Below are 25,267 nucleotides of genomic sequence, written 5' to 3'. Positions count from 1 at the left end.
TATGTTGACCTGTCAAGGACAACAGTGGCATTGCCTTTATCAGCTTTCGTTATTATTATGTTTTGTTTGGCTTTTAATGACTTAATTGCTGCTAATTCTGTTTTTGTGAGATTGTTCTGTATGGTTTTCTTAGTGTTCAGGACATTACTAGTTTCTAGTAATGTTTTATCTGTAAATGTTTTATCTGTATCGTATTTTATCTGCTATATTGTTAGGTAGAGACCTGATGCCTCTTTTAATGTGGTAGATAAAATCCAATTTGTTTACCTTTTAAGGTGCTATTGCGTAGTTGAGTCCTTTATTCGGTAGCGTAAGTTCGCCGTTGTTCAGGGTGTGGCTCAATAGGTTGATCACTTGGTTCTTGCTTGCCGGTGGTTGGTTGCTCCTTGTCTCCCTTGTTTGTTGTTCATTGTTGGTGTTTATCGGGGAGGAAGTCTTCTGATTGGATGGATCCCTGTGATTGGCCACCATATTTTGCCGCTGCTTCAAACTGTGGCATTTTGTCTTGAGTTTTTCTTTATTCTTTTCCAGGGTATATTTGGCCAAATTGTCAGTAATTCTTTCAAGTGCGTATAGAATGTCCGGATTAATATAGTTCGATAGTTCAGATTGTAAGTTTGAAACCAGATTTTGTGTTGTAGCTAGGTTTTGGCGGGCTGTTTGAATCTGTTCTCTAAGCATTGCTTTTTCTGTGTGGTCGTAAATCCGGAGTGCCTTAGCGGACGTAAATTGCTTTTTTAGCCTGATGCAGATAGGAATAAGGTTATTGTCTCTGCATCTCTTTAAAAAGGCCAACCGATTGATCAAGAGGGAAATACGAATCTTTAACTTACCATAGCGATTGCAGCACTTGTGGGTATCATTTCCATGGATGATCTGAATGGTAAAAAATTTAGTTATATTAAACTAAAGTTTTTATTCAAACACAGTAGTTGTCTCCATAATTTACAAAAATGCATAGCATTATTCATGTCTGCAAGAAGATGTGCTTTGCATTATGGAAGATACTGAGACAAGGAGTGATGAGAGCTTGGTCCACCTTTGCTACGAGTTGCCAACAGATGCACTACCTTGACCAGTCCTGAAGATATTTTCAGGTGCAAACTTTGTGTTGCTCACACTTGGATAAAGGATTAAACTAAATTTATGAAAACTTCATAAAGAACTACAAACTCTACTCTAACAACTTGTTCACAACGAATGTTCACAGAAACTCGTACACAAATTGCTATTCTCTAATCCTGTTCCATGGCAAAATTCTGACATTCACTACAGGACTTCAGTTGCCATCCCATACAATTGTAGACTTTCTATGAAGGTCGCTACCCCTTCTTCAAGCTCATGACAACAGGATGGCTTTTAAGCCTATTTTGACTATATGATATTTATTTCATTCTCCTAAAGACTACAACCCCTTCCACAAACATTCTAGGGACTTTAATATTTCATGTACTTGTGACCTATCTTACATAGGCCAGACATCAAGAAGTTTTGAAATAAAACAAAAAGAACGTATTAGAGATATCATTTTTTATTTTTTCATTTCACACTTTTCATTTTTCCCACCCACACCACAACACTGAGTGGAATAAGAGCCCCATGCCTTATACTGAAGACAACTTTACTGCTCTCAACATACAATAATCTACTATGGTCAACTTTTTTCGAAGTTTTTTTCACTTGGTTAGACTATAAAATAATATATTCAGTTTAATCCTTTATTCAAGTGTAAGCAAACAAAGTTTGCGCCTGAAGTATCTTCAGGACTGAGGCAACTCGTGGTATAGGTGGACTGAGTTCACATCACTTTCCTTAGTATCCCATAATGAAAAGCACATCTCCTTGCAAACGTGTATAATGCTATTTATTATGGGAAGGGTCACTACCCAGACCAGTTTCGACCTTTGTTGAGGTCTCTTCAGTAGGAGTCCTGAAGATACTTCAGGCGCAAACTTTGCTTGCTTACACTTGGATAAAAAATTAAACTAAATATATTATTTATAGTCTAACCAATTGAAAAAACTTCCAACATCTTTCTCTAATCCAGAGTAATTTAATAATGTGTGACATCTTTTGGCAACTTGTATAGGGATATATATAACTTCTGCATTGCTTCAACCTTGGTATCACCTCTGGGTCTGGCTCCCATTGAAGAGGCCTCAACAAAGGTTGAAACCAGTCTGGGTAGTGACCCTTCCCATAATGCATAGCATTATACATGTCTGCAAGGAGATGTGCTTTGCATTATAGGATACTAAGGCAAGTGATTTGAAGTTAGTCCACCTTTGCCACGAGTTGTTCCAGTTCTGAAGATACTTCAGGTGTAAACTTTGTTTGCTTACACTTGGATAAAGGATTAAACTAAATATATTATTTATGGTCAACTTTTCACAAGTGTCACTTAATAGGAATCAAGCATTAATCCTGTGGGAATTCTGGAAATTTCTTATCAGATCTTTCCATATGTTAGACTTCAACTTTTCAGACAACTTTGTTCAGAACTGTGTGGAGATAGTTGGCCGAAAAGTCTAACAAATGGACTCATACCACCTCCCCACATTCTGCATGGTTTTGGCCATTTCATACATAGTTTGTTTTAGTAATGTTATAGTTTATGTTTGCCTTTATACTGCATTTATTTTTATGCAGTTTTTAACCCAGAAAAAGCCACAAGTTTTAGTGACAAAGGTTTCATTATCTTTGTAGTTATTTGCAACCAAATAAAACTCAGTTCCCCCCCCCCCCCCAAGTACAGAAAACTGCACACATATGCTTGGTTTGTTTGAGGTTTACTGGTTCATGATGCACTAATATGAAGTTTAGAAGAGTACACAAGAAAACAGATAAAGAAAAATAAATAAATAACATCATATGTATACAGGAAAACCAGTATTTGATACAGTGCATAAATAGTTGTAGAAACTATGTATAAAATCAACGATAAAAAAAGGGGGGGGGGGGTTATAAAAACAGTACAAAAACAAGGTATGAAACAAGATATTAGAAAAATGAGATCTACAAGGTTGGTCTAAAAAGTTCACGGCCTAACAATGAAAAAACGAATTTATAATTTCAAAATTATGCTTATTTTTCAACATAATCTCCCTTAAGACTAATACATTTATTCCAGTGAAACTCCAGCACCATTATCCCATCCCTGTAGTGGTTCTCAGTAAGATCTGCAAAATACCCCTCTACAGCTGCAATCACCTCTTGAGTCGAAGAAAAAATGCTGACCAGCGAGAAAGAGTTTTAGTTTTGGGAAGAGACAGAAGTCAGAGGGACCCAAATCTTGGGAATAGGGTGGAAGTTCCAACAATTCATAGTGCAGATCTTTTAATTTTCCCATTGCCAAAACATGTTTGTGGGCAGCTGTATTATCCTAATGAAAGATGATTTTTTTCTTCTGCAAACCGGGTCTTTTCTCACGAATTTTTTTTTGTCTAGTCTGGTTAAAAGCTCGGAATAATATTCCCCGGTTATTGTTTTACCCTTTTCAAGATAATTAATAAACAAAATGCCTTTAGCATCCCAAAACACCAATGCCATGACCTTTCCTACTGATGGAAACTGACTTTGTCTTCTTTAAGGCTGAACAACCAGCTTCTGTCCACTGTTTTGACTACTGTTTGGATTCTGGTGTGTAATGGTGAATCCAAGTCTCATCCATAGTAATAAATCGATGCACAAAATCAGTTTTATTCTTGTTAAAATGCTCCAAGCACTGTTCAGAGATGCTGTAAGAAAGCACGGCACTCATCTTGCAAAACTTTTTCATTTGCAATTCTTCATGCAAAATATATTCTACAAGTTTTTTTGAAATGATTATAGTCTCAGCAATTTCAGGCACTTTGACTCGCTGGTCATCCAATACCATATCGTGCACTTGAGCAATGATTTCTGGTATTGTTACACTCTTTGGACGTCTTCACGTGGATCAACTTCAAAGCTGGTTCGGCCACATTTAAACTTGGCAGCCAATTTCTTAATTGCCGAAAACAAAGAAGAGTGCCCATACACTTTTATGAACTTCGAAAGAATTTCTTTTGGCTTTAAACCTTCTTTTACAAAGAATTTTATAACCACACAATACTGAATTTTATCCATTTCAAGGGATACAGACAACACTTTTGCTGACAGCTGTATAAAACAAACTACTTGATAGAATGACTTGCAATTTCACATTGATGCTTATAACGGATGTACCAACTTAGAAAAAGAAAATCTTGCCAATAGTGTTGCCATCTATGGTCGAGGCCAAGATCTTTTCAGACCACCCTCGTATATGTAATATGTATATTCATATAAATTTTAATATTGGTAAACCATGAGCAGACATATAAATACAAAATTAATAATGGAAAAACTCACATAAAAAGATTATTTAATAGTATAATTTTTGCCTGTGTGTCACAGGCATCTTCAGTACATTTTAAGCTCAAATTAAACAATAACTGACAATTTCAAAAAGCACCACCTAAGAAAGGTCAATAAATTTCCTAACAAAAAAATTTTTAAAAATTTTTAAAAATTACATATACAATAAAAAGTTAGGAAAGATAAGCTGAATTATAAAGTACTATCTCCCGGAAAAGGGGACAGACGTAAACCGTCTATCCCCTTTATGGGAGATAGTACTTTACAAATCTTTCCTAACTTTTTTATTGTATATATAATTTTTTTTTTTGTTGTTAGGAAATTTATTGACCTTTTCAGTTATCTTACACTAGCTACTTAGGTGGCGCTTTTTGGAATTGTCAGTTATTGTTTAATTTGAGCTTAAAATGTAGTGAAGATGCCTGTGACACACACAGGCGAAAATTATACTATTAAATAATCTTTTTACGTGAGTTTTTCCGTTATTAATTTTGTATTTATATTCATATACAAAACTTATATACACAATATATATATATATATATATATGTTAAAATTACCAAGCTATTTTAAACCTGGTTTTACTCCATTTCCCAAGCAAACAGACAAACAAGTCAAATTTGAGCCTGCACGTATTGGAAGTCTAGCTGACCCTCAAAGTAGTGCAAGACCAAGGCAACTCTTGGTAAACAAACCTCAAACTTGACTTGTTTGTCTGTTTGCTTACTTGGGAAATGGAGTAAAACCAGGTTTAAAATAGCTTGGTATTTTTAACATTTATTATACCCAAGGTAAAATACTGTCTACATTTTTATCTCCTCCTGAGATTTTTATTTAATAAGGTTAAAACACCTTATGGTAACTTGTTCTGTTAAAATACTTATAAGCTCTGAATTACTAAATCTTGGTATTTCTAGCCTGGCTCCCACTGATGAGACCTCAATAAAGGTCGAAACCGGTCTGGGTAGTGGCCCCTTGTCTTTAATGCAAAACATCATACATCTCCTCCAGGAGATGTGCTTTGCATTAAGGGTAAATATTAAGATTAGTGATCAGAGCTTACCAAGAGTTGCCTTGGTCTTGCACTACGTGCAAGTCAGCTAGACTTGCAACACTTGCAGGTGCAAACTTGACTTATCTGTCTGTTTGCTTACTTGGGAAATGGAGTAAAACCAGGTTTAAAATAGCTTGGTATTTTTAACATTTATTATACCCAAGGTAAAATACTTTCTACACACACACACACACACACACACACACACACACACACACACACACACAGGTAGTCCTTGACTTACAATGGGGTTATGTTCCAATATCTCCATCGTAAATCGATTCTGACGCAAGTCGAGGACTTTTGTTAATTCTTGATTTGTGTGATTTCTGTTATAATATTTTCACAAATTAGGTTTCTATTTAACTTAAAACGGTTAAAAATGTATAAACTTACATAAATCTTTATAAATTATTTATTAGCACATATACATATAAATACATAAATACAAAATTAAGAAAGAAAAATTTAAGAAAAAAATACATAAACACTTATCAATAAAACCAACCTTTACTAGCATTAAATGTATGCTCGTCGTATTTATCTTCTTGTTGTTTCCTTAAATTGTCAAATAGGCTGCATGCTTTTGTTTCAATCATAAACAAACCGAGAGGAATATTCTTGTTGATTTGATCATCTATCCATATCATTAAAAGCTTCTCCATGTCATGAATTGGCCCTTCTCTTTTTTTCATTAAAACTGTACATTTCATATTAACTGTGCCTTTAGCTGCCTCCATTATTCTTGATTTATCTTTTATAATTGTTAAAACAGTTGAATGCGATAGTTTTTCATCTCATGCTATTTCACCGACTTTCTTTCCTTTGTCATATGCTTTAATGACCTTCATTTTAACATCTAAACTTAAAGCTTTCATTGCCTTCTTTTTTATGTTGGAATTATCATCAGTAGTATTACTTCTCTTACTGGACATGATAGGGTTATGACGAGATACAAAAATATTTCAAAGAGAGAAACAAACACTTCGACTGCTGATTAGCAACTAACCTGCCAAAGGCTGTGATAAGTTAGAAGTGGATGAAACAGCAGCGGCAATTGCGTATTGGTGATGGGCTTTGCTTATCGACTAATGGCAACACTGCAATGAGTGTACAAAAGTAATGTGATATATATGTGTATATGCTGGCAGCAAAGTTAAATTAGAGAATTTTCAATAATAATTTTTGGCCGTTGTAAGTCGAGGACTATCTGTATAAACAAAACTTATATACACAATATACACACACACACACAAACACATTTATATACAATTATAAATATTAATGATCTTTTATATATATATATATAAGAGCCTCTGTAGCTCAGTCAGTATAGATGAAGTCCTTCAGTTGGAAAGACTTGGGTTCAATTCCTGTCTATGATGTGAGGAACTTTATCTGTCTTGGTTTTTCACCCAGAATCTCAGGTTTTTCATCCCTCAGAACAGGCAAACCAACCCCATGAACACACATGGACTTATAGTCATAAAATATATATATATATATATATATATACCTAATCCCTCATTAGGAGAGCTCAACCTGCCCAATCAAAGGGGACAAACTACATATGAATAAATAAATAAGCACACACACAATTATAAATATTAATGCTTAAATATTTATAATTAAAATTATTAAAATTTATAAAAAAAATTATTAAAAATTTAAACACAAAATGAATAATTGAAGAACTGGAAAAAATCTATTAGAGTGTATAGTGCTCAGACAGGTTATGAATATGCTAAAATAGTTATAATACTCACCAAAACAAGGGCAGTCAATTAAAATGTGATGATGGTTATACTGGTACCAAAGAATTCATGCACAGGAAATCATCACTCACCAATAAGGAGTCTGTAAGATAATGTAATCTATGCAGAGCCAAGCAAGAACACATTTTTACTGTCCCTAAGTAAACAGGACCCACAATTTGATTTCGGGCTTCATTTGATAGAGCTTGTTCTTCTCTTTATTCCATGATGACTGCCGCTAGGAAAATAGTTTGTCTTAAGATCTGCCTGTAATTGGGGTAGAGAGCAGGTAAATAGCAGAATCTTGAGAAACAAGCTGATCAAACTGCAGTATTTGCAGCCTTGTTTACCTTAATCTCAACTTGGTTTGGTATTCAACAGAAGTGCACATCCAAATATAGCTTCCTAAACTGTGAGAGGATATGTTGAACACAAGCGAGCCCAGGATGTTTCTGCAGCTGTAGCCTTATTGCCTGTAGAGAGCTTTGTGAATCTGAATGTATGATGCACCTTTTGGTAACTTTACAATTGTCGGTAGTTTATGGCAAACTCCATCACATACAGCTCAGCAGTAAAACTGTTACATTCTAGTGGAATTTGAGCAGATATATATGTTATCTAAGAAGACAGCAGAAGACTCACTACACCACCTGTGCAAATAGACTCAAAATCAGAGTATTATGTTCTATGGACTTGAAAGAGCTACTGGTAGACAACAGGATGGGTGTGGAATGTTTGAATAGCCTGCAGAAAGAAAGGATGCAGAGCTATATATATATATATATATGCATGACACAGCGGTAACGTATTTGATGACATCTGTGCAATATTGTCTACCCTTATTTCTGGAGCTTTGAATGAGTGATGTACAGCTTCTTTCATTGTGGGCAAAAAAGTAGTTGGTCATGTTGGATGATGATTTGCAGAGATTTTATTTTGGTAATGTATAAAGCAGAGACAGCTGTTGATATGGAAGCGACAAGATGGTTCATTTGCCTCAACATAGAGACTAGAGATCAGTGAAGTTTGAAATGCTCTTGTTGCAATTCTTATAGCTTAATGGTGGATAGAATCCAATCATCACCGCATACACTCTCTATATCTCTGACAGAACCATATGCTTTGGACCCATAATCAAGTTTCGATCTCATCAGTGAAGGGTACAAATGGAGTAAAAATAATTATCAGCAATAATACCCCAGTAAGTAGAAGACATGGAGAGGATGTTCTTCATTTTATGGCATTTATCTTATAACTGGCACATATGAGAGGAAAAAAACAAGTTTCTTGTCAAATACGAGTCCCAAGAATTTGGTTCCTGTAGCACTGGGATTACAATTTGTCCTAGTCTGAGTGGGATGAAGATCACATATGTAGCAAAAAAGCACAGAAACTCTTCTACTACAAAAATCTGAAACCATTCAAATGTGCCCATTTTGAAAGATGGTCAATATCTTGCTGCAGCTGTTCTTTCTATAACTCTCATATTACACAAATAACAGAAGATCATAAAGACATTCACACCGAGGGGATTATTTACAACTGAAGGAAGTTGTTTGGTTATCAAGTTAATCTTGATTAGCAAAAAAGCATGACCCTTAAAACTGAACCTTGTGAGACTCCCTCCTCTTGGTGATCTTTTAATATTCCAACTCTCCAATTTTCTTTGATATGCTTTTTCCATATCAAAGAAAACCGGCACTAAATTAGACATGTCTAATGGATGCTTCTAGTCGAACTAGATGATCAGTTTGGAGTGATATTTACAGAAGCCAGCCTGTGTTCTGGAAAAAGATTGTTTCTCTCCAAAAACCATGAAAGCTAAGAGTTCACCATTTTTTCCAGAATCTTACACAAGCAACTGGTCAGAGTGATTAGGCAATGATTTATTGGAATTTTTAGATCCTTATCTAAGGAAAGGCAATAATCATTGTTTTTTGCCAGGATTCTGGCAACCAATTCTCAAAGAAAATTCTCATGAAAGATGTTTAACCATTTCAATAATGGATGTTATTTGGTCTAAAAATGGTTGGGAGACATTTAAGCAAGGCAGCGTTCAGCTCTTGTTTTATGAACAGGGGATTGTATTGTAATCTTCTATATTGTTTGAAGAGAAAAGATTTTGACTTTTTTCTGCTTTGCTTTTCTGAGCCAGGAAACTCCAGGAACTGCAGACTCAATAGTAACTGTACATCCATTATGTTCATTGATCAAAAGTGGGTGGTATATATCTGCCCTTCATCTTCTGAATTTTATTTTAGACCTATATCTGCTGTTGGATGATCTTATTCTAGAGATGTATATTGGATTCAGGATTCCTTTTGATGGCTGATCATGAATATATCTTGCTCGGGCACATGCACATTTGAAAACAATCAGATTTGTTGTGGAGCATCTGAGAAAGATTCTCCAAGGTTTATTCAGAGCATTCTTAGCTGCTAAATCAGCATTTATCACCAAAGGTTTAGGAAGGAAAAGTGGAAACTAGTTAGAAGTTTTAGGTACTGCTATCACAGCAGCTTGTATAATAGATTCTGTCAAATCCATGATTTACTGATAGGAGAAGAGCTGACTATCTTCTTCAAGTGTCATCCCCTAGAAGGAGGTTGGCAACCATGTCACAGAACTTTTTTCTTTCTTTTGTTGCTCTGGAACTGACTGCTTTCATGATCTTTGTTCTCATGATCTTTATTATCACAGTGAATATAGATGGCAGAGCCACGACAGACAGCCTGAGAATAACTAAACTTTTGACATTCAAAGCAGTACAAAAGGTTTGGGATATTATTATTGTGATGATTAATAATAATAATAGAGACTTCCAGGGAGTCGGGTTCTTATCAAGGGAGGTCTCATGCTCGTTTTTGAATTCATTCATACTATTTGCACACACAACATTCAATGGCAATCCATTTCAATGACATACCACTCCATGAGAGAAAAATCTAGCTGTCAACCCCTTCTTGATGGCATTCATTCTCAACTTCCAAGGATGCCCTGTCATCCTTTCTCATTATACAGGATTTCAGTAGATGGAATTTTTATTTTATTATGGGTGGGGAAAGGATCAAAAGGCACCCTTGGAAATTGAGAATGAATTCCATCAAGAAGGGGATGACAGCTAGATTTTTCTCTCATAGAGTGGTGGATCATTGGAATGGATTGCCATTGGATGTTGAGAGTGCAAATAATGTGAATGAATTCAAGAACATGTATGACAGCTGGTGCAGGTAATATGTGACCTCTCTCAATGAGAAATTTCTATAATAATGTTATCATTGAGTTAGATAAGGGGAATGGATACACCATGATTGTTTTTGATTAATTTACCTTTGCAAAATCAAAAAGTATTATGGTGATTTGGATTTTGCTAAGGCTTTTGACAGAATACAATAAGGAAGACTGCTGCATAAATTGAAGAATATGGGACTGGATTATAAAATATAAAATAATTCAGTCTCATTCTTCTCATGAGATTTTACTGCTACCCAATCAATGTTTGAATAATTAAAGTCCCCCATTATGATTACTCATTTCTCACCCATCATCTTTATTTGGTGATGCATTTCTTCCTCACTAGCAACTGATCCACTCAGTCTGTAACAACACCGCACTATGTATTTGACCTTGTTAGACTCCACCTCACACCAGATGGCTTCAAACTCAGTGCCATGTGAAAAACTGTTACTAGTATTGCAGTCACTGGTCTCAACACTAACTGGATTCAAGTCATTCAATATCATTAGCAGTAGTGTGCGCACGCGAGCGCGCGCGCACACGCACACACACACACACACACACACCCTCCTCTCCTATCCTGTCTATCCTTCCTAAAAATACTGTATCCTTTACACTTAATACCAGTTAGTATATCTGCTTCTGACAGCTAGGTCTCATTAATGCCTAAAATCTGAGGTCCCAACGTATTGACCAAGATAACAAATACTACCCTTTGTTTCTGACTCCTAGCATTCATGTACAGACATAAATTACCTGCATGTTTTTTTATATACTCTTTTCGGTATAGTCTGCATGGCACAGAGCCTGAAAAGATAGTTGAGATAACTTGCTTTCACAGATGTTAGTAGTTTTAGGTATTTTGAATATAAGGATGATATTTCTAGTGGGAACCAGGTAACAATTCTTGCATATGAGGATTCTTCTTATGGCTGTGTTTTCAATTCAGAGCAAATCCCATCAGGAACATCAAGGAGGTCCCGCTCTGATATTATGCCTTTAGAAAAGTTTAACGTATTCCTCCAATAGATGCTCCACAAAGTAGTTTACAGATCATAATCCCTGTGCTTCAACAAGGAATGTCCTCTGAAACAGAGTTTTTTTTCAACTGATTTTGGAGATCTTGCCAATCCTTCTGGATGAAGAAGAGTGACATTTTCCCAATTGCATGTTGCCAGCTGATTGCAATATTAAGAGTACTTATGTTTATTGCCATCTGTGGTTTTCTGTATTCTTGTTTCGGTTTTCAGCTGATGTCCCAATGGTTTCTTGGACTCCTGATAAGCAAAAGGATAGTAAAGAAGGAAAAAAAGTCTCAGAAGTAGAGAAGCAGAGTGAAGAATGCAGGAAGAAAAGCATAGAAAAAAAAAAAAGAAAAGGCCCAATACGATCATTCTCAGGAGAAAGTTGGTTCAGTGCCAGAGCTCTCCACCAACCACAGAGCCAGATATATATTATCAGTCAAACAATGACTGTGCTCTCGAGTAAAATGCTAGAGTTACCCCAGATGCCATATCAGTACAGTAAGCCTATGATGGCTCTGTCCCCAGACCATGGAGAAAGAGACTTACTGCAATACTGTTGACTATTGTTGGAAAGCCTACTAGCCAACTGATCCTGACTCAGGAGAAACAGTGAAGAGCATAGGAAGAAAAGTACAGAAAAGAATAAGGTTGAAAAAGTGTCAGTGGCATAATGGGAGATCACCTCCACGACAAACAGCCTCCTCACATGAAGGGGAGGCTGTTTGTGGTGGAGGGAACACATGCACACCTCTTATCACTGTTAAGTAGTAACTGATAAAAGCTTGTGCAATTTTTGTTTTGTCTATATCAGTTGAAAACAAGAAGGGAAGAAATCGGGGAGGTTGGGGTTATGCATGATCAATTTGTTGGTTGGTTAGACTTTTCAACTTAAAAAGAGACTATTTTGAAAACTACTATATTTTGGAAGAAAAATTACTAAGACAAATGCAAAATGTTCTACAACCAGAAATTGAGATGTGATATACAAGTTTCATTGATATTATCAAAAACCTACATAAGAAAACTGACCACAAACAGTTATTTTCACAGAATTTATTTTTGTTAGACAGTATAACCTTCCTATCTCTTGTTTTGATAGATGAATTCTACTGATCTGTCAAAAGCGCTTATTCTGCTAATTCTATTCAAAACAAATTAATTCCATTTATCTGTCAACAATTTGTTTATTAACAAAATGAATAAAAATCTAAAGAAAAGGCTTATTAAGTGCTATATTTGGAGTATGACCTTATATGGGTCAGAAACATGGACAATTGGGAAGAAAGAAGATAAAATGTTGGAGGCATTTGAAATGTGGTTATGGAGAAGAATGGAGAAAATAAAGTAGACTGAAAAAATCACCAATGAAGAAGTATTACAAAGAGTTGAAGAAGAAAGGAATTTACTAAAGACCATAAGAAGAAGAAAGCATAACTGGATAGGACCTGTATTAAGAGGAGACAGCCTACTGAAAAGAATGATAGAAGGGAAAATTGAAGGGAAGCGACCAAGAGGAAGAAGACGACTAATGATGCTTGATGATATAATGGGAACAAGAAGATATCAGAAAATGAAGGAGGAAGCAAGAGACAGAGGAAATTGGAAGAAGAAAATCTGCTGAGTTATACCATTGGACCTGCCAAGAGACAGAACACTAATGATGATGATCTGTCAACATGGAGCACAAGGAAAATCTTTAGATGTTACAATATTTATATATTTTTATGTGAAAATATCAAAATTGTAGCCTCTAACTTTCTTCTTTCCCCTGCACATATGAAGAACAAATGCATCATTCTTTTGTGTTAGAAAACACACACACTATACAATTCGAATTACCATAAAAAATCAGGATTCAGATTGCGTTGCAGGATGATGATAAATCATCCACTCACATAGAGCATTTTTTCCGCTCTTCAAATGAATGTTAGAATTATGTATGTTACCTGCTACAAATTAATGCATGACACTTACATTCTGAAACATATCAAGGAATATTCTAATTTTCCAAAAGCAAACAAAATACACATGGAAGAAAATAAATTAACTGCTACCTTAAAAGTAGTATCATATACTTATGGACATTAACCAATTAACATTTCTTACCCTAAATTCAACCAAATTTCTTTACAGTCAGTATCAGCCTTCAACTGTAAGTGATCATCACCACCAAAATAAGTCACATACAACCTTTCAGATGGTATCCTATAAATATTAGTTAACAAATCCCAAGCCATATAGCAAGCTTCTTTCTGAAAATAAAATGAATATTATATTATGTATATAATATATTATGTAATATTATGTATATAGTTATTACAAATTTAAAGAGTCAGTCAATTTACTTGTATGCAATTTATACATGAAATGATCATCTTACATTATACATGTAAAATTAAATATACAATTTCACAGTTTCAGTTTATAAAGGTGTAAACCAATGGTTTATACTTTTGCTCACATCAATGGTGTCTTACAATGTATAAGATGAAATATCTATATGCTAAATTAATTTTTACTGTGGTACACATGTGTTTCTATGATTATTGCTTATTTAGCAGTATTTAGTAGATTCTCCTTAACAAAGCCATCTATTTTCAGAGAGTATCATATCCCTAAACACCCACTACTGAATTCTAGTCATGGCATATTTCTCCAAGACCATGGTCACCAGTTCATAAATACTAAGTATTTAGTAGATTAGTTTATATAACTGCCATTATATAAACTATATTGCTGGGTCGCCACTGTTTTCATAGTGATTTTTATAGTGGTGATAAAAAATGCACATGCCTAATTAAGTTTAAAAAAATTTCACTGCTGGTGATAATCACTACAGACAATAAAAAAGATTAATAATAGGAAAAAAGAAAGAAAAATGCCATGTGATGCAAAATCTTCTTACCAAATATAACTTCAGTTTTTATTGGAATAAATGTGATGTTATTGGTTAACTGGTATACATTTTCAGTGTATATTTTCTGTATAGTTGCCTGAAGATGATTTTAGTAACTTAGCAGCTATATTAATTACAGTAATAACAATGCATGTGATATGCAACACATTTTGATTAAAAATAATAATAATAATATAATTACAAATAAATATTCACAATTTGATACATCCCTGAGGGTATATAGGAAATTTGATGATGATGATATTCCAAGTAATGTCCCATGGACATTAATTTCAAGTGACATCCAGTGGAGATACAGAGTGTTTATTTCCTTAACACCTGGCAGAATGAAGGGGATGAAATATTCCTACTAATGTCCAATTTTCAAGGTCAACAGGCCAACACCTCTGGCAGTTTTCTGTCTTCTATCATGAGATTAGCATAATCTGCTTTTAATCCCTTTATGGTAGGGCTATTAACGGATTAACTGTAAAGGAGTTGCAACCTAGAGACCATGCCTTATATTTTACTATATATTTATATTACAATATATTTAATGTCTGAAATAGTGTGGGTTCTACGGTCGATTTTCTTGAGTTTAAGGGATGAAAAATCCAAGTTTCCAGAAGAAAAAAACCTACTTGCCTGTGCCAGAGATCGACTAACTTGGGGAACCAGTTGAAAAAAGGCTTAGAAAAATTTTCTCTAGTCGCTGACTAGATTCGAAATCAAATCTTCTTTCGTGCGGCCAAGCACTGTGGTGTGCAAACGCAACATCCACTGAACTACACAGGCTCTCGCTACTTTCGATACTTGTCTTTAAATAATAAAATTTACATAAAGAAAAGGACAACAGAAATTAGCAAAATTTTGAGGATAACAAAATTTCTATGCATTTTATTTGAGTTTGTAAAATGCACAAAGTATCAAATAACTAGCATTTATTGGTGATTAACTCTTAGAGAATTATTTTAGTGTTATTTCTACAGCAAATGTTTGGAATGTTTCTTTCCTGGAGGGGGGGGAATGATGTGGGATTTGTGGATCTATGATCTGTGTTTGATGGAAAGAAGGATTTATATAATGCTGATGGACTGCATCTAAATGGTTTTGGTGTTAGGTGTCTAGAGAGAGAGTTTTGTTCACCGAGCATGCTGAAGTGCAAATTCAGGGAAACAAACAATTAGGGTGGAAGCAAGCAAGTTTGTCTGAAGGCACCCATGAAGTGAGTGTGAAAATGACCAAATGAGGAATCTAATCTCTCAAGTAAAAATATTGAATAGGGTAGATAATTCAGAAAGTAAAGGTGGGGGGACATAAAGGGATGCTGCAGTTTCTATATACTAATGCCAGAAGTATCAGGAACAAGAGGGTAGAGTTTTTGGCATCAGTTAGTGTAACCTCGACAAAAATTATAGGCATTAGTGAGTCTTGGCTAACATCAGATGTAGTTAAAGAGACAGAATGTTAAGAGCTTAGTATTTTCAGGGAAGATAAAAGAGATAGGTGGGAAAGGGATACTACTGATGACAGCAGATGAATTGCAGCCAATAAGAATACGAGAGAGGTGGGAGAGGGGCTGTTCACCTGAAGCAGTCTAGTGTGAGATTAAGGCTAGTAAGACAAAATATACAGTTGGTTGTTACAGACAATCTGGAAGACATGCATCGCCAAATTAGTACAAGCAGGTTGAGTGATTACAGGGGAACTTCAACTATGGAGATATAGACTGGAAGGAAGAAAGATCACATGGCAGGAAGGTAATTTATACACCTACTAAGAGATAATTACTTAAGGCAGCATGTGATGGAAGGGGTGGGGTATGGGGAAAGCACTGGACCTGTTAAAGGAGCAGAAGAGCTATCCATAATCAAACATTACCCCTGATTGGCAAAAGTGACCATGCAGTCTTCACTTGGGAGATTGTAAAACATGAGGCATATTCTGTCAAGAAGGGGGGGGGGGGGTTACATGTGGAACTACAAGGCGGGTGATTATGATGAGCTTAGGAAGAAGCTTAAATTTGCCATGGTGTAAAATACTGCAGGATAAGGATGTTAGTAGTGCATGGGATATAGTTCAACTATTTTACCTGCTCCTACTCCTATTAATCAGATCCATCCATCCAACTCCTATTAATCAGATAGGAGTTGGATGGATGAGTAATATCATTAAGAACGAGCTGCAGAAGAAGAAAATGCTGTGGAGGGTATATAAAGAGAAAGGTGACCAGTATGACAAGGATGGCAAAATCAGATTATGAGAAGAATCTAGCCAAGCAGGTCAAAGGAAATCACAAAGAGTTGTTTTGGTAATGTTATGTGGCAAGTAAGAGGAAAAATGACTATGGAAGATTAACCTTAATGAGTGATGGTCACAAGAAGATAGAAGCAGGTAAAATAGTTGAGTTACTGAGTAACCACTTTGCAAGGTTATATCATCCTAGTGAGGTTACTGCTTTAACACGTGACAAACACTGATGTGGGAACAGAGGGATGAATTGGAGGTTCTTAGGATATAGCAGAATGTAAATACAGCTGTGAGATCAGATGGGATATCAGTTAAGATTTTGTGAGAATAATTTTGTGCAAGGAAATGGCAATGTCTCTGAGTAGGCTCTTTAATTTACGTTTCAGTGGTAGAGTTCCAATGGAGTGGAAAGAGAGCAAAATAATTCCCTTGCATAAGGGGAGGTTCTAAGACTGCAGTAGCAAATTATAGACTAATCAGTATCTCAGGCATTGCAGTAAAACTACTAGAAGAATTTTCCAAAACAGAATTCAAGAATGGGTAGATAAAAATATGATATTGTATGAGGGTCAACATGGCTTTGTGAAGGGTTCGTCATGCCGTAGTAATTTACTAACTTTTTATAATACAGTAACAACTGAGGTGGATAAAGGAAATGACTATATAATGATTTTGCTGGATTTTGCAAAGGCATTTGACAGAATACCACATGGAACTCTGTTATGCAAATTAGAACAAATAGAGATGGACATAACACTGGTTAAGTGGACAAGAGGGTGGCTGCTGGAAAGATATCAAAAAGTGGTATATGAAGGGGCAGAATCAAGGTGAAAACAGGTGACTACTGGTGTGCTGTAAGGTTTAGTGCTGGGAATATTGCCATTTAATTTGTACATAAATGATATAGGAAATATTTAGTTGTTTGCTGATGATGCAAAATTAGGTAGAGTAATAGTTAATCAAGGCGATGTGGAGAGCTTGTAGGACAATTTAAACAGGTTGTCAGTGTGGGCAAAAGATAATGGGTATCAGTTTAATGTGGAGAAATGTAAAGTTATACATTTTGAGGAAAAATAGATTACAAGCCGTGCATCACATTGTTGGCACTATACTCCAGGAAAATAGATGAAGCTAGAGATTTAGGGGTGGTAGTAGACAGAGAGTTAAAGTTTAGAGGACATATTGCTAAGGTAGCCCATAAGATTACTTGAGTATTAAAGAACACATTAACAAGTAGAGATAAGGCCTTGATACTCACATCTGGATTACTGTGCTCAAGTCTGCTCCCCTGAGTTTCTTGGGGATGAGGAAGCGGTGGAGAGGATTCAGAGACAATGGTCTGTGGAACGTTTTCTATGAAGATAGATTGAGAGTGTATGGAATGCTGAAGATGGTTGATAGGAAATAGAAACATTTAAGTTGCTTAAAGGGTTCTATAAAACTGAAGCAGGGGATAAGTTTCAACACTTGGCTAGACAAGGAGTCATCCCTGGAAGTTGAATAAAGGTATGGCTAGTAAGGATGTGAGGACCAGATTTTTTCTTGGAGAGTTGTGAATGAGTGGAATGGGTTCCCAGAGTCGGTTGTGAATGCTCTGTCTGTTAATGGGTTCAAGGAAAGGTATGATAGATTGTGTGGATAGATTGGGTCTCCTGCAATGAGGCATCGGACTCCATGCAGGTGCCTGTATAATAAGAATAATAACAACACTGAACTGGTATCCATTATCACTTGCCCACAAATCCAGCCTATTCAAATCATTCTACAAGTGCTGTATATCAGTTGCATTCCTGATTACCCTACCTCTCTTTGCATCATCAGCAAATAGCTGTATGTCTCCTGTCAAATCCTTTTCAATGTCATTAATGTAAAAACTGAATAACCATGAACCAAGGACTGATTTTTGGGATACACCTCTGGCTACCTTAAATCTCGAAGACTCACACTCCCCATACACCACTTTTTGATATCTGTTAATCAAGTATTCTCTTAGCCTAGCTAACAGTTTATAATCAATTATCATATCCTCAAACTTATGCAACAGCCTTCCATACTGTCAAAAGCCTTTCCAAAGTCCAGTAATATCATAGTGCATTAATTCTCCTTGTCTAACTCAACCATAACATCATAAAATGTAAGATTATAAAATATATTATAAATGAAATATAACCAGATGTGCTACTTCCAGCAACTAAAAGGAAGTATAACAAGAAAAACTGAAATTCCAGGAAAATCACAATTTTTAGTTTCACTACAGTAGTATGACCACATTTTCTTGGCCTTTTCACAAGAAACTTATCAATATGAAGGAAATTCTGTAGTTAAGATATTAAAATCTGTCAATTTTGATATCAATTTGACCATTACTGTAATGGTCAAATTGTGAAAAAATTAGGTATAACAAATTTTTTTATCTAGAGATAAATCACTAACCACCTTACAAAGTGGCATGTACACTTACAGAAAAATGTTCAAAATACAACAAACATTGTACATGATGGTATATAAGGTGACCAGGTGTATAAGATTCTTCCAAAATTTTCTTTTCAAAATGCTTATGTTGTGCTAAAACTCATCGTATTAGGGGTAACTATAAATTTTACCTTACCATAGACAGCTTCTTACACATTACCTTTACTTTAATGTAAGTAAAAGTAATGTATATATATGTGTAATTTATATATATATATATATATATATATATATATATATATAAATTGCAGCCAATATTTTTTTATTGTAATTTCGAGACTATTGGTAAAATTGTTTGATATGTTTATATCAGTCTTCGGTTTGTATGTTTTACTTCACTTGATCTGACCAGTAAGGTCTCATTGGTATTTAAATGAAAAAACTAAATGCTCACCCTGCAGACATTTATTAAATACAATATATTAATATAGTAATTAATATATATATAGTTTATTAATAAAATATATTAATATAGTATATATTAGGTAATAAAATGCCAATTACATTAAAAACAGTTTACAGTATGTTTTATTAGTACAGTTTAATAAAACGGTCCTCACTTAAGACACCACATATTAAAAACCTTCACTTTTAATCTGAAACCATGACTTCCCAAAACATTGTATCCTCTGTACTATTGCCAGATGATGTTTTCCATTAACCAATTCTAAGGTTCAGATTTTATAGCCAGCGTATCAGATGATCCCTTATTTCAACAATTTTAACTTCAAATATATCTTATATGCTGACATGTACAGTAATTATTAAAGGTCTCAATGATGACCATATACTTATGTAGTCTGCATCTTAGGTAATGTTAGGTATTGTTTCTAAAAAACTTTAAAACAATGTTTCATAAGGAAATTACTCGTTCAATGAATGATGAAAGGAAATACATCAAAAATTATCAAACTGTTTTTCAATCCATTGCGTTCATGAAGAACTGTTGTTCAATGAATTGATTTTCAAGGAATTGTCATTTGGTAACTGTCTTTTGACGAATTTTCACGGAACGTACGATGAATAGTGATGCAGCTAGCTTTGTGGCAATATCTCTGATAATGTGCTATAACTCTATCGGAAAGTTTCCAGATCTATATTTATGTGACCTTCTGTCATCAGAAGCATCAGTAGGTCTTGTCCTACTAGATCTTGTCCTACTGATCAGAAGCATCAGTAGGACAAGATCTAGAGTTTGGGCAAAAATTTTACAAACATACTATATATGCTGATATTCCCATCCAATTCCACTGATACACAAGCATTAAGATTTGATAATATCTTCAATTGTTTGCTTATCCATCTCTGATCTCCATCCATCCTCTCTTTGGTATCAAGAATTGGGATGATTTCTGCCTGGATAGCTCAGCATGACAAAGTGTTTATTCACTGACTTACAATTATGAATCTTTTTTACAATTTGCTCTTGTATGTTAGAATTTTATTAGTTTTGGATTCATAACCACATATATTCAGCACTTGCAATGTACTTTTGCAGCAACAGAGTTGTTATTCTCTTTGTAAAGAGACAACTGTGCCAATTTGTTTATCTCTTTACACCAAGTGTTAAGTAAATATACAAGAGTTCAAGCCAACTGGTGCAACGACTTCTAACCCCCATTATTTTTAGAATCGAGGAATTGACTGACTCAAGACCAAATCACAAATATACATATTTAATGAAACTAAAGACTATACACAGAGTAAATAAAATTAAATTAATAACTATAAAACTAATTGGATTTAAGGCCTGCTAAATAAAAATATAATTTTGACATCTTTATCTTTGTACAATAAAGGTATTCTCACACTAACTCATTCTTTAATAGTTTGTTTTACATGTACTTAATCGACTAGACTGAACATTGTTTTTTACAACATATTTCTACAAACAATAAACATTCGTTAGAATTAGTTCTTTATTAGGCCACTTCTCAAAATATAAAACTTCTTAACTTTCATGGGACTATGCAGTGTTTCCTTTTTTTAGTGCGTATTGTTCCATTCATCCTCACTGTTTCACTGGAATATAAATAGTCTTACCTCAGACAATTTCATTATAAGAAGAACTAATTATAAATTCTTTACCAGAGGGGGGGGGGAGTTACTTTTTCTACTTTATAAACAAAAGCATATCAGAGTAGAGCTCTTCATTAAAGCCACTTTACAGTTTCAACTAATTCCATCACTTGTTCTGAAAAAATTAATATCACTAGTGCCCTTAAGATAGAAGATGAAACTTTCCATTTTGCATTTCTTCGAACATTGAAATAGAACATTACTTCATATCTTCTTTTATTTATCTTTCACTTGTTGATAGTCTCACTTTTCTAGTCAAAGGATCCACCTTGCTAAGATTCCCTTTTTGGCAATCTTTATGAATTTATTCCAACTGTCAAGTTTTTAAAAACTTCCTAAAACAAAATTCTCTGGACTACGTTCTCAAACTTCTATTCTCTCTCTCTCTCTCTCTTCTTTTTTCCTCCTGTTACTATTCAACACTGTCTTTTCAGCTATCAATCACCCATCAACCTCCTCAATGAGCATGAGACTGGTTCCACTAAGCGGCAAGCGAGAAGTTAGTAATGGCTAACACGTTACCAACATCAGCAAAAAGAGAATGTCTTTACAATGAATGACAGATATCACTATATACTCAATTGTGAATTTCCATAAAGAACCATTGAAATTATTACAATCATCAGCTATCTAGTAAGCACATCATTCTCAAATACTTTACATTTATAAACATTAATATCAATTTCTTATCAGGTACATTGCAAGTGCTGATTATATGTGATTATGAATCCAAAACTAATAAAATTCTAACATACAAGAGAAAATTGGAAAAAAGACTCATAATTGTAAATTATGACTATTTTTATTGAGTTACTTACATAAAGCAAAACTTTCCAACAGGAACTGCTGCATTACTGAGATGGGGTTTTTCCTCGTTTCTACATGGCCTCTGTGAAGAACCAAATAATTCAAAAGAGCTTCCAAGTCAGGAAACCTCAAGTCAGGAAAGCTTCTGGACAAAGTCTTTCCTTTAAGTAGTGCAATACCTTTGGAACTCTGATGCCAAAGGATGTACTCACTTAGAATATGTCACTTTCAAAACTTAATAGTTTTAACATATTCAACTAAAAAAAGAATTTATATTAGATAATTCATTTATATTCATTAGATAATTCAGCTATTCCTTGTGATATCATTTTATGTTATAATAAATTTAGTTTTATCCTTTATCCAAGTGTGAGCAAACAAAGTTTGCACCTGAAAGTATCTTCAGGACTGGGGTAAGGTAGTACAACACCGGGCAACTTGTTGCAAAGGTGGAGCAAGCTAACATCACTCCTATCTCAGTATCGCCCATAATGCAAAACACATCTCCTTGCAGATATGTATAATGTTATGCATCAATGAAAGGGCCACTATCCAGACTGGTTTCGACCTTTATTGAGGCCTCTTCAGTGGAAGCCAGGCCCAAGTGGAGATACCAGGCAGAAGCATTAGCAAGGTCATCTCTACCTATAGGAGTTGCCAAACGGTGTGCCACCTTTTTATTAAATTACTCTGGATTTAGAGAAAGATGTTGAAAGTTTATTTTTCACTTGGTTAGACTCCCACTGAAGAGACCTCAATAAAGGTTGAAACTAGTCTGGGTAGTGGCCCTTCCCTTAATGCATAACATTAGACATATCCGCAAGGAGATATGTTTTGCATTATGGGAGATACTGAGATAGGAGTGATGTTAGCTTGCTCCACCTTTGCAACAAGTTGCCTGGTGTTGTACTACCTTACCCCAGTCCTGAAGATACTTTCAGGCACAAACTTTGTTTGCTCACACTTGGATAAAGGATTAAACTACATTTATTATAGTCTAACCAAGTGAAAAATAAACTTTCAACATCATTTTAAGTTGTTGAAGTAATTGTAATTATCTCTCTTTTTAAACTTTATTCGCTATCTTTTCATAAGTATTTTCCTATTTACTTGTTAACGGCAAAAAGAAGTGTTTAAGATTCCTAAGTGACATATCCTAAATTTAGGATAAATTTAGTTTTATCCTTTATCCAAGTGTGAGCAAACAAAGTTTGCACCTGAAAGTATCTTCAGGACTGGGGTAAGGTAGTACAACACTGGGAAAGTGTTGTACTACCTTACCTTACTTGCAAAGCTGGAGCAAGCTAACATCACTCCTATCTCAGTATCTCCCATAATGCAAAACACATCTCCTTGCGGATATGTATAATATTATGCATTAACGGAAGGGCCACTATCCAGACTAGTTTCGACCTTTATTGAGGTCTCTTCAGTGGAAGCCAGGCCCAAGTGGAGATACCAGGCAGAAGCATTAGCAAGGTCATCTCTACCTATAGGAGTTCCAAATGGTGTGCCACCTTTTTATTAAATTACTCTGGATTTAAAGAAAGATGTTGAAAGTTTATTTTTCACTTGGTTAGACTCCCACTGAAGAGACCTCAATAAAGGTCAAAACTAGTCTGGGTAGTGGCCCTGCCCTTAATGCATAACATTATACATATCCACAAGGAGATGTGTTTTGCATTATGGGAGATACTGAGATAGGAGTGATGTTAGCTTGCTCCACCTTTGCAACAAGTTGCCTGGTGTTGTACTACCTTACCCCAGTCCTGAAGATACTTTCAGGTGCAAACTTTGTTTGCTCACACTTGGATAAAGGATTAAACTAAATTTATTATAGTCTAACCAAGTGAAAAATAAACTTTCAACATCATTTTATGTTGTTGAAGTAATTGTAATTATCTCTCTTTTTAAACTTTATTCGCTATCTTTTCATAAGTATTTTTCTATTTACTTGTTAACGGCAAAAAGAAGTGTTTAAGATTCCTCTGACATGCTCAGACAACTTCAAGTTGCTTGGTTTTGCATTTACTTACATCTTTCACCATACTTATTATGTATTTGTTCTGATTATCTATTGATTATGATAATTACTGATTATGTATCTATTCATCACCTTTCTCCATAACATTTTTTTTTTCATGCAGTGTGTGCTTAATGGTGTTATTCAATCTTTACAGATCCTCATAATTCTGGAAATGTAGTGTGATTACTCCCGTGAAACATCCATTGATTTATTCCTATAGAGAATACTGCCTCCCTTCCTTCCTTTGCAATTTCTGATGGTATGGTACTAATATAAGCAATATTCATAGACTGTTTATCATTTTTATTTTCATATAAATCCCTTTCTAAACACACCAGATCAAAATCATACTCTAACTATTGCCAACCAAAAAAATAGTTACTTCATACATCACGTTCTCTAATGAAATCCCAAATCTAATGCTCTTCATTTTCAAGTCCTATTGAATGTGTTGTTAAAGTCCCTCTACAAATTTCCTTTTCTTCCTTCTTTCCTCCCTAAATGCTATTTTATTTATGCATGTTGCAAAAGTATTATCTAAAAATTATATTAGAATATAATATTATCATTAGATTCTGAATATTAACATTAATAGTACTGAATGTTTAAGCCAAGTTCATGTGGATACTAACCTTGAAATAATCACCAAAAGACCAATTTCCTAACATTTCAAAAAAGGTGTGATGATACAAATCCTTTCCAACACAATCAAAATCATTATGCTTTCCACCCATTCGGATACATCTCTGATTATTTGCAGCTCTTTTTAGAGATTCCCAATTATGATTGGATGGCAATGTTTCTAGAAGCAGTGGCTTGAACTGGAAAATATTAAAAGAATAGAAAAAACATTCAATAAAGCCTTTTTTATTAAACAATTCTGTTTAAAGATGATAAAAAATTATCAGAAAATCTAAAAATTATTAAGGCAAATTGTATTATTTCCTAGCATTTATATAAAATCAAATTAATCAAATTATATTAAGAAGCAGTTCTGTTAATTATAAGTTAACTTTATTAACTTATTACATCTGTTAATTAATTATATAACAAAATGTTCTTCAAATTTAAATCCTGTTATCTTTTAACTACTATACACAATCCAAGATAAAAATAAGCATAAAATCATATGCTGATTTCCATAAATTAAGAATGAAAGAGAAAACTTGCGATAACTCAGGAGAAAAAGAGGAAAAAACATATGAAAGTCAGGTACATTATGTAAAATGTGATGCTGAGTTTATTATATACAAATAAGTGGTGCTGTCAGCAATATATGAAAATGAGCCA

At 34.6% G+C, this 25,267-nt stretch overlaps 1 protein-coding gene across 1 annotated transcript in view; it reads right to left on the bottom strand.

The window, feature by feature from the left end:
- LOC150105578 (alanine--tRNA ligase, cytoplasmic-like) overlaps positions 1 to 25,267 on the bottom strand; it is a 270,365-nt gene that overhangs the window by 202,281 nt on the left and 42,817 nt on the right. The window contains exons 3-4 of the mRNA XM_090394928.1: positions 24,610 to 24,798; positions 13,554 to 13,699 (exon numbers count right to left, since the gene is read on the bottom strand). Of these exons, the coding sequence (XP_090251054.1) occupies positions 13,554 to 13,699; positions 24,610 to 24,798 (335 nt within the window). The remainder of the gene's footprint in view (positions 1 to 13,553; positions 13,700 to 24,609; positions 24,799 to 25,267) is intronic.

Source organism: Typopeltis vanoorti, chromosome 6 (assembly GCF_054136105.1).
Source record: "Typopeltis vanoorti isolate ZY-2024b chromosome 6, IOZ_Tvanoo_1.0, whole genome shotgun sequence".
Taxonomy (NCBI): Eukaryota; Metazoa; Arthropoda; class Arachnida; order Uropygi; family Thelyphonidae; genus Typopeltis; species Typopeltis vanoorti.
Note: the sequence above shows the minus strand (reverse complement) of the source record. Positions and strands in the feature narration are given on the sequence as shown.